Genomic DNA, 10,647 nt, shown 5'->3' with positions numbered 1-10,647 from the left:
GCATGGGTTGGATGTAAAGTTACAGGCCCATGTGTTTAAATACTTGGTCCCCAGCTGGAAGCACAGTTTTGGAAGGCTGTGGGACCTTGGGGCAGAAAGCATGGCTGGAGAAAATGCATCACAGGGGGCCAGCCTTTGAAGGGCAAAGCCTAGTCTCTGGTGCCTCCCACATTCTCTGCTTCTCGACCCATCAAGACGGTTCACCCACTCAGACCTATGCTAACCATGTCCAGCCACCACGTCTTCCCCTCCCAGATGAACTGGCATCCCTGAAAATTGTGAGCCAAGGTAATTCCTTCCTCCCTGGCACTGCCTTGGTCACAACACCGAGGAAATAACTGACATATCTGGGTCCTAATGCCGCCTCTCTGTCCCATACTGAGTAGCTGAAGGCCTGAGTGACAGGTGTCCCTGAGCCAGGGGAGCATCCCTCAAGCTAGAGACTAACTAGAATTCAGTGAGATGAAATAAGACCAAGGCCAGCCACGGAAGCTGTGGTTACCAGTGACTGACAGCCACTGGGGTATGACAATAGTAGATCCTGCTCAGCCCAGGAAGGTGCCTGGGCCGGGGGATGGTTCTGAGATGTCTGCGTCTCAGTAGCTGCCATGCACTTCAGGGCAAATGCAGGAGGCAAAACCTTTCTACTTTTTTTTGGAGCTGAGGATTGAACCCAGGGCCTTGCACTTACTAGGCAAGCGCTCTACCACTGAGCTAAATCCCCAATCTGAGGCAAAGCCTTTCTACCTGCAGATGCCCACCCTATGTGGTCAATGGCAGACCTGTGAAGACTGATTCAGTTCCCCTCTTTAAAGTCAGACTTTATTGTAGCCAATGGCAACCCTTCAAGTTTGTGTGATCCCACACTCATTGTCTATAGAACAGAGGTGGGACCCAGGGGCCAGGAAAAATTAAGCCACACAGGGGAGTTACTGAGCATCTACTCTGTCAAGTGTTGTGGGGGCTGGGGACAGAATAATGAAGAATGATGAGTGTCTATAATCTCAGCACTTGGGAGACTGGAGCAGGAAGATCAGGAGTTCAAGGCTAGCCTCCGTTGTAAAATAAGGCTTTGTTTCAAAAAACAAAACAAGGGGGCTGGAGAGATGGCTCAGAGTTTAACAGCACTGACTGTTCTTCCAGAGGTCCTGAGTTCAATTCCCAGCACCCACATGGTGGCTTACAACCATCTGTAATGAGATCTGGTTCCCTTTTCTGTGTACATAAAAACAAAAACAAAAAACAACAATAACAAACGGAATGAAAAAACAGCAGAAATGAGACTCTGATCCCAAGTCTCTGCCAACACCCCATCTCCACAGGAGCCCAGTGCTCATTTCTCTGTGACGTCACACCACCACCGGGAACTCCTACACGTGGGTCTGAGTCTGTGGTCATGGGAAAATAGGCGGTTCTGCAGTTTGAAGCAAGCCTCTGTGGGTACGGAGGCCTCAGCTCTGCATCTGCCTCAGCAGCATCCCTTCTCCCCCGCTCTTTCTGCTCTGACCCTAAGGGTTACCTCAGAGTTGTACTCAGCCAAGTAGTACACGGCGGCACAGCAGGCTGCAGCCACTCCGGTAGAGACGAGCCAGGCGGCTATGTGAGCAGAAAAGCGGGTCAGCTGCTGGTGGAGCGTGAGTCTGTCATTCTCCTGGCGGATCTCAGACAGGTTCTCCTGCAAGTGCCAGACAGTCGAGTGGACCCACTGGCCCTTCCCCACCTCAGCAGGGATCCCCAGGATCATAGGGCCAGCCTAGACCACACAGGAGCTAAAGGGTAAGTCTGTGATCCAGGTGGATCATGGGAGACCAAGGGAGAATCTCCGGATGGCAGAGAAGCTCCATTTCTATCTTAGGGGACCAGAGAGATGCAGTAGGTCTGGGGTCACAGTGCGTTTTCTGTTTTGATTCCCCACCCTGCTCTTTCTTTCTCATTTCTTCCTTCCTTCCTTTCCCCTTGCTCCCTCCCTTCCTCCCTCTCCCTCCCTCCTTTTCCCCTTCCTCCTCTTTCCCTTCCTCTCTCCCTTCCTCCCTCAGTCACTCCCCTCCTGACTTTCTTCTCTTTTATCTTTGCATTCGGGGAAAACAAAGGTCTTACTATGTAGCCCAGCCTGCCCTTAAACACAGAACCCTCCAGCCTCTGCCGCCCCAGGATGGCAGGTGTACAACTGTACACCACCCCAAAAACACTCAACAGGAGCCTTTTCTTGATGACCAAGGCCAAGTCCCACATGGAGGAAGAAGTCAAAGCTGTCTGCAAAGCTATCTTATGGATCGTTTATAATTACTGCTCACTCTTTTTCAGGGGGAGGGGCTTTGTTGTTGTTTGTTTGTTTGTTTGTTTGTTTGTTTTTCAGACAGGGTTTCACTCTATAGCCCTGGCTAACCTGGAACTCACTATGTAGATCAGGCTGGCCTCGAATTCCAAAATCTGCTTCTCAAGTGTGGGATGAAAGGTGTGGTCCACCACACCTGACTGCTTCACTTGTGCTGGTAATTCCCCTTCTCTGAGTAAAAGGAGATTGTCCCTGTAGACCAGGGCAGCTCAGTCTCTGCATCTGGGGTGAAGACTGTCCTTACTTTGTACAGGAGGTGCTTTGTGGCATGCCAGACCTCCACCCACTAGACACCACTGAACCTTTTCCTAATTGTAGCAGCTGAAATCTCTGTCTTCAGATAGAGGGACACAGTTGCTCCAGGTGGAAAACCACCGCTCTAGGGTAGGATTTTCAGCATGGAGGTGTGAGTTCAAGAAGTGTACGTGTTTTCAGATGAATTGGAAGCTGGTCTCAGTAAAGATTGAGCCTGACATGGTGTGGAGAGTCCATTTTCCCATGCATGGGATGGCGCTAGGTATTTCTCATAATTTAATATTTTATAGACAAGACTAAGACTGAAGGCAAAGATCTGTAACCTCAACAACCAGGAGTCTGTGGAAGATCTCAAATTCCAGGCCAGCTTGTGATTCCCATGAATCAACACCCCCCCTCTCTCCCTCTCTCTCTCTCTCTCTCTCTCTCTCTCTCTCTCTCTCTCTCTCTCTCCCTCTCCCTCTCCCTCTCTCCCTCCCTCCCTCCCTCCCTCTCTCCCTCCCTCTCTCTCTCTCTCTCTCTCTCTCTCTCTCTCTCTCTCTCTCTCTCTGTGTGTTTCTTTTTTGAGACAGGTTTTCACTCTGTAGCCCTGGCTGTCCTGGAATTCACTCTGCAGCCCAGGTTGGCCTCAAACTCACAGAGATCCACCTGCCTCTGCCTCCCGAGTGCTGGAATCAAAGGTATGTGTCACCACCCCCCACCTGAAATCCTATATCAAAAGGAAATAGAAAGAGAAATGGGAAAGGGAAGGAAAGGGGCCAGGGGGGAGTGTAGAGGGGGAAAAGCCGTAGACACACAGGGACGGGAGAAGGCTGGTGGGGAGGACTCTGGATCTGGGCCTTACCCTGATCTCGGTGCTCAGATTCTTCTGTTTTAGCTTCACAGCTTTGTCATGGGTGACAGTGAAATCCCAGCAAAAGACAAGCTTAGCAATCCCTCTGGAGTATATATGGGGGTTGATAAAGTTGTTCCGGAAGTACTTGGCCATGCTGGGGAAGGCAGAAACCAAAATGTCCAAGCATTATTATGAAGGTGTTGAGGCATACAGGGACCAGGAACATTTTGTACTGATAATAAAAAGCAACATGGCAATCCAAACTCTTCACACAGAGAAGGGGAGTTAGTTACCAGCGCAATGTTCTATAAGTGATGGGAACAGACAGGCATGGCTTGTAAGTCTGCATTCTGCCAATAGCGAGATCTTTGCCCCATTAAGCATTCTGAGCCTCTGTTTTCACATCTGTATAACAGTAATAACAATAGTACCCACCTCACAGAGATATTATGAGAGTACCATCCATGTTGCCTCAATAAAAGATCACCAAGCTATTGCTTAACATATCACAGGTTCATCATCTCACATTCTGGGGTCAGAAGTTAAGAAGGGGCTGAAGTCATGGCCCAGTCAGTAAAATGCTTGCTGTGCAAACATAAGGACCTGAGTCTGGATCCCCAGAGCCCATGTAAAAATGCCCAGTGTGTTAGCATATGCTCAAAGTCCAGCTCTGAGGAGCTGGAGACAGGACCATCCCTGAACCTCACTTGGCCAATCACCTAGCTAACTGGTGAGCCTAGGGTGGTGGAAACCCTGTCTCAAAGAGAGGGACAGTATCAAAGAAGAGACCCAAGGTGTACTCTGGTACACACACACACACACACACACACACACACACAGAGTCAGGAATTGGATGTTGCAGGGCAAGATGTCACACACAGGCTGGCCTCCTTCTGAAGGGTCTAGAACTGACCCCATTCTCTTGCCTTCTCCAGCTTCCAGAGGCTTCCCTCCATTCTAGACTTGCAGCCCCTCCTCCATGTTCAAGACCAGAAAATAACATGTTCCTTCCCACCCTCTGCTCTCCCTCCAACCTCTCATCTCCCTCTGACCTCTCATCTCTCTCTGCCCTCTTCCCTCCCTCTGACCTCTCATCTCCCTCTGAGCTTTCATCTCCCTCTGACCTCTGCCCTCCCTCCAACCTCTCATCTCCATCTTTCAGGCTCCCTGTGATTTTATTGGACCCACTTGACAATCCAAGACACCCCTCCCTACTTTTAAGATCCTTACTCACATTTGTAGGGCCCATGTGTTGTATTGTTTTGGAGACAGGGTATCCCCATGTAGCCCAAGCTAGCCTGGAACTCACTATGTGGATCAGGCTGGTCTCAAACTTGTAAAGGTCTTCTTGTGGAATTACAGGTGTCCACTATCCTGGCTAGAGTCCCTTTTGCATTGTGTGATGATTAATCTTTGCCAACTCGATTAGACTAAGAGATACCCACATTACTAAATCACACTCGGGATGCCAAGAGGTTGTTTCCAGAGATGATCATCAAAGGGGAAAGGACCACCATGAAAGTGGGAACACAGTAGGGACCTGGATGAGGCAAAAGTGAAGAAGGAGGCTGGCCAGTGCAGAGATGCTCTCTGCTAGGTCATCAGGAAGGCTACTGAGAGGTAGGCAGCTTTGCTCCTCCAACTGTCCTGCCTCACCCTGGCCCAGGGACTATGGGTCCAAGTGACCATGGACTGAGTTGTATGTGGCAATAGTTTTGTCATAGTGATGGAGATGAACACACTTCACAAAACGACATGTCCATGGGTGCTACGAGTTAGGAAATGGGAATCCTGGGGAGTATCAACTTGTAAAGAGAGAAGCCATGGTTTTAGAGGCTTCTAGAAAAGTCCAGTTGGCCATGCTGCTCTGGACCCATAACAATGCATCATGATGGGCAGAGGGGAACTGAACAAATCTGCTCGGCTCATGGCCGTGAAGTGGGAAGCAGGGGCAGAAGGGTTAGGGCCCCAGGACGCCCTTTGAGTGCAGGCCCTCAAGACCTGAAGATCTCCCACCTCTCATGTCCTACGTCCACACTATAGCAATGGCTTCCTGTAAGCCAAGGAGAGGCTGTCTTAGCTATCCATGCTGGGGTCCTCTGCAAATGGATAAGAGGCTGACACACCCCTGTGCTCACTTCCCATCTGGACCTCCTTGACAACCGTCCCTCACCTTGTCTAGCCTGTAGAACTAACTGCCTGTAGAACTAACTGCTTGGCTATTGAGTCTGTTTTCAGACCGACCACTCAATTTCCCTAAAGTCACTTGAACACCTCTCTTCTTCCATCTGTCCACATTCTACACTGTAAGACAGGAGTGCAGGGACAGTGTGGCAGAGACGTTGTCTTCTGGGTTAACGTTGTTTCTTTAGAGACAAGGTCTTACTACATAGCCCAGCCTGGCCTTGAACTCAAAATCCCCCTTCCCCACCATCCCAAGTGCTAGGGTGGCAGGTGTGCACCATCACATCCAGTTTCTTGGGTTACAGCTTGAGTTCCTTGGAGTTTGTCTAAGATAAGCTTTAGAGGCTGGGGAGATGGTTCAGTTGGTAAAGTATATGTCATCCAAGAATAAGGACAAGTTTGATGACTAGAACCCATGTAAAAAGTAACCTGGGTATGGTGCTGCACACTTATAATCCCAGCACTGGGGAAGCAGGGACAGATGGGTCCCTGGAGCTCATTAGCCAGTCAGCCAAGCCGACTTGGCAAGTTCCAAGCCAGAGAGAGACCATTTAAATATAAATAAACAAATAATAAATAAAAAGACAAGGTAGACACTGCTTGAGGAAAGATACCCAAAGTTGTCTTCTGTATATACAAGTATATGTATATACAAGTACACATACAGCTGCACACATGTGCACACATGCAAATAAAATAAGCCCTAGAATCAGGTCAGAATCTGTACCTGAAGAGCAGACTGAAGAAGCAGATGACCAGGCAGGCTCCGATTGTGAAGATGTAGGCCAGCTGCATGTTGTAGGATGGTCCTCCCGTCCCATGCCGGATTGTGGAGTTGGTGTAAAACCCATAGTACATCACCGTGTCCCTAAAATAACCCTGGTGGGAACAGCAAAGAGATCCAAGTTAAAGGGATTGCCTAAGAAGGATGAACAGCTATGTATCCCAGGTCCCTGTCTGCGGTTCTTCAGACATTCATGGTCACTTCTTGGCATCCAAGGAGATCAGCTCTGGGGCCACTGAAGATGCCACCAACAACAGGTGCTCAACATTTGCATGCAGTGGCCTAGTATTCACACAGGACGTGTGCTCACCCTCCCATGTCCTAAATCATCTTGAGATGACATGCCTGACACGACATGAATGTTCTGTAGATAGGTGTTACAGTCTGTAGATTAGGGAATAAAGACAAGGACCATGACTGCTTACATGCTTATAGACACAATTCTTATTGTGTTTGTGAACGTGTGCATACATGCACTCATGAGTGAGTGAGTGAGTGTGTGTGTGTGTGTGTGTGTGTGTGTGTGTGCATGAGTGTGCTGGTGAGAAATGAGTGTTCTGATCTATGACTCTCACTTTATTCCCTTAAGACACGGTCTCCCACTGAACTTAGAGATTGCTGTTTGGAGGCCATGCTGGCTGTCCAATAGCCCTCTTGTCTCTGCCCACCTCAGTGCTCATATTACAGGTGCACACAGTTGTGTCTGGCTTTGTATGTAGGTGCTAGGAATCCTAACTCAGACCTGCATGTTTGTGTAGCAAGGGTTCTTATCCCAAGTCACCTCGGGATAAAACATAGTCTGCATCTGTGGTTGATTGAATCAGAGTTTAGAACCCATGGGTGTAGAAGGGGAGTTGTAGTTAGCTGGGAAGGAGACCTAGGTGTTTTAGAAATAAGCTCCCGGAGTTGGAGAGAACCCTAAATCAACCTGATTTTGCAGTTGAGGAACCCCACTGTGAGCACCTGAACTTGGGGATCAAGCCAAGCATCCTGAAAGCCAGAGAGTCAGACATGTTCAATCTCTGCTATCTACTCAGTGTGTTGGCCTGACAGAGCAATCACAAGGAAGTGGTCAGACAGTTCCAGAAGGAAGGACATGTGTGCCTGCATAACAGCTGGTGCCGCTTTTTGTAATAAGTGGGAAATGATGTATCTTTGTAGACTATTTTCTTCCCATATAAACATCGAGCCAGCAATTGATCAATAGGTATATAAACAATAGACGCTAGATAAATAAACAAGCCAGAAATGCAGAGAAAAACAATGACATCATGAGGTTTGCAGGCAAATGGATGGATCTAGAAAAAAATCATCCTGAGTGAGGTAACCCAGACTCAGAAAGACAAACATGGTATGTACTCACTCATAGGAGGATACTAGATGTAAAACAAAGATGACTAGACTGCTACACAACTCCAGGGAGGCTACCTAGAAATCAGGACCCTAAGAAAGACATAGGGATCGCCCAATGACAGAGAAATGGATGAGATCTACATGAACAACATAGACGAGAGTGGGGGTATTGAAGGGCAAAGTTCGAGGGAAAGAGAGCTTAGGGGAGCAGGAGATCCCAGCTGGACCAAGAACAGAAAGGGAGAACAAGGAATAACAGACCATGATAAATGAAGACCACAGGAAGAAGCAAAGTGCTAGAGAGGTCCCCAGAAATCCACAATGATACCTCCACTGTAGACTACTGGCAATGGTTGAGAGAAAGCCCAAACTGACCTAGTCTGGTGATTGGATGGCCAAACACCCTAATGGTCATGCTAGAACTCTCATCCAATGACTGATGGAAGTGGATGCAGAGATCCTCGGCCAGGCCCCAGAAAGAGCTCCAGTAGCCCAATTGTCGAGAAAGAGGAGGGATTGTAAGAGTGTGAATTGTTGAGACCAAGATTAGAAAAAGCAAATAGCCAAACTAATGGAAACACATGAATTATGAACCAAAAGCTGTGGAGCCCTCAACTGGATCAGGCCCTCTGGATAAGTGAGACAATTGAATAGCTTGTACTGTTTGGGAGGCACCCAGTCAGTGGGACCCGGACCTGTCCTTAGTGCATGAGCTGGCTGTTTGGAACCTTGGGCTTACACAGGGACACTTTGCTCAGCCTGGAAGGAGGGGACTGGACCTGCCTGTACCGAATCTACAAGGTTGAGCTGAATCCCCAGGGGAGTCTTGGCCCTGGAGGAGATGGGAATGGAGGGGAGGGACTGGGGGGAAGGCGGGGGCAGGGTGGGAGGGGGAGGACAGGGGAACCCATGGCTGATGTGTAAAATTAAAACACAAATATAATAAAAAAATAAAATAAAATATTACTTGAAAAAAAATAAAGGAGGGGGGTTGGGGATTTAGCTCAGTGGTAGAGTGCTCGCCTAGCAAGAGCAAGGTCCTGGGTTCAATCCTCAGCTCAAAAACTAAATAAATAAAGGAGGAGGACTGGGTGTGTTGTTCATCTGCATGCTGCTTGCACAGAATGTGCAAAGTCTGAAGTTTTGTTTTCCTGCATGATAAAAAATAAAATATATAAAACGTTTAAAAATAATGAGGGTTAAGATTATACTATAAGACTTCTTTCACAATTTTCTTTTTTTTTTATTATTATTTACTTTACCATGCATCTTGGACAGTTTATAAATCCATGTTCTTCTTAGCATCAATCAACGTGTAGCAACCCTGCTGCCTGTTGAAGCATCCAACCTCTACCCTGTGAGTCGGCATTGAAAAGTTTTCTGCCCTTAGAGCAAGGCTGTTAAAACTGTGCCTTAAGGAACCTGCTTTTGCATCTCTATGAACTAACACTGCCGTGTGTGTGTGTGTGTGTGTGTGTGTGTGTGAAAAAAATCAAAGAGGAAAACATTTCCAGGCATCAGCTCATTTTACTCTCAAATTCTCCAACTCATAACTCTGAAAACAAAGAATCCATTTCTATGCCTCATGCCACCATTATCATATTTAACAACTTTAAGAATAAATATTTGGGGATGGAGAGATGGCCCAGCAGTTGCTGCTTTCCCAGAGAACATTGAGTTCACTTTCTAGCATCCACATTGGGCAGCTCATGAACACCTATGACTCTAGCTCCAGGGGACCTGAAGCTCTTTTCTGACCTCTGCAGGTACCCACACACATGTGAACACACGCTCACACAGATCTCTCTCTCTCTCTCTCTCTCTCTCTCTCTCTCTCTCTCTCTCTCACACACACACACACACACACACACACACACACATATAGACACAAATAAAAATACTAAAATTTTTAAGGGATATACCCCAGCTTGGAGAATTAAACAAAAGAAGAAAGAGAACATGGACTTTCCTTAATTTTTTTTTTTTCTGTAGTAGGGATTTTCCAGAGAACTGATTATATTTTGTAGGAAAAAAAAAAAAAAGACAAAGAAAAAATAGATTTCTAACCTGAGGTGTCCACTGAGTAATGCTAAGGGAAAGAAAACAAACAGTAGGCAGCCTGTGAGGAATACTCATCTTTTGCAAAAAACAAAAGGATGATTTGTTCATGCATAGATGGTTCAAGCATGCAAAGAACTGGGGTGTGACTAAAACAACTCACAGCACTGGCTCCTGACCCCTGGGTGTTTCGGTGGCTTGCCTCACAATCTCAGACACTCAGTACTTGAGGAAGAATCAGCCATTTCTCCATCAGGCAGAATGAGAGGTCTGAGTAGGTGCCAGGTATTCCCTGGGATTCCATAGTACTGAACTTTTTTTGCAGAGGACGGAGAACTTACCGCCCCAGTGAAAAACTCCAACCCAGTGAACTGGAGGGTGTTCTTCTCGGCCACGGTGAATTGTGGGATGATGATAAAGCTGAAGTTCATGACAAAGGAGAAGATGTTGAACTTCAAAAGCCACCTCAGGAAGCTGAAATAGGATAGGACACTGGTTCCGAACTTGCCTCCGATGACTTTGAACGTCTTCTGCCACAAGCTGACGTAATTGAGGAGCTCTGAAAGGTTGTTCTTGGTTCTGCGGGAAGCCTGGAGTGTGGAGGCAAAAAGGAGCCTTGATGTCTCAGCAAGTGCCTCCTGAGTGGGCGTTGTAATAGCGGAACAGCCCTGCTCCAAAAGCCCTATTCTCAGCCAGGCAGCTTTGAGGTACATTTACAAAGGTGACTTTGTTCACTGTCACAACAACCCTCTCATGTACCCCTACTATCTACCACCTTCCCAGGTTGTGCTTCCAATGGCCAAACTGGCCATTAATATCCTACCTTCCCATGCCCACCTTTTT

At 47.5% G+C, this 10,647-nt stretch overlaps 1 protein-coding gene across 1 annotated transcript in view; it reads right to left on the bottom strand.

Moving 5' to 3' along the window:
- Tmc5 (transmembrane channel like 5) overlaps positions 1-10,647 on the bottom strand; it is a 60,427-nt gene that overhangs the window by 29,171 nt on the left and 20,609 nt on the right. Inside the window, exons 6-9 of the mRNA XM_036200373.1 lie at positions 10,146-10,394; positions 6,337-6,488; positions 3,435-3,579; positions 1,520-1,675 (exon numbers count right to left, since the gene is read on the bottom strand). Coding sequence (XP_036056266.1) covers positions 1,520-1,675; positions 3,435-3,579; positions 6,337-6,488; positions 10,146-10,394 — 702 coding nt within the window. The remainder of the gene's footprint in view (positions 1-1,519; positions 1,676-3,434; positions 3,580-6,336; positions 6,489-10,145; positions 10,395-10,647) is intronic.

The sequence above is a fragment of the Onychomys torridus genome, chromosome 1, assembly GCF_903995425.1.
Source record: "Onychomys torridus chromosome 1, mOncTor1.1, whole genome shotgun sequence".
In the NCBI taxonomy this organism is placed as follows: Eukaryota; Metazoa; Chordata; class Mammalia; order Rodentia; family Cricetidae; genus Onychomys; species Onychomys torridus.
Note: the sequence above shows the minus strand (reverse complement) of the source record. Positions and strands in the feature narration are given on the sequence as shown.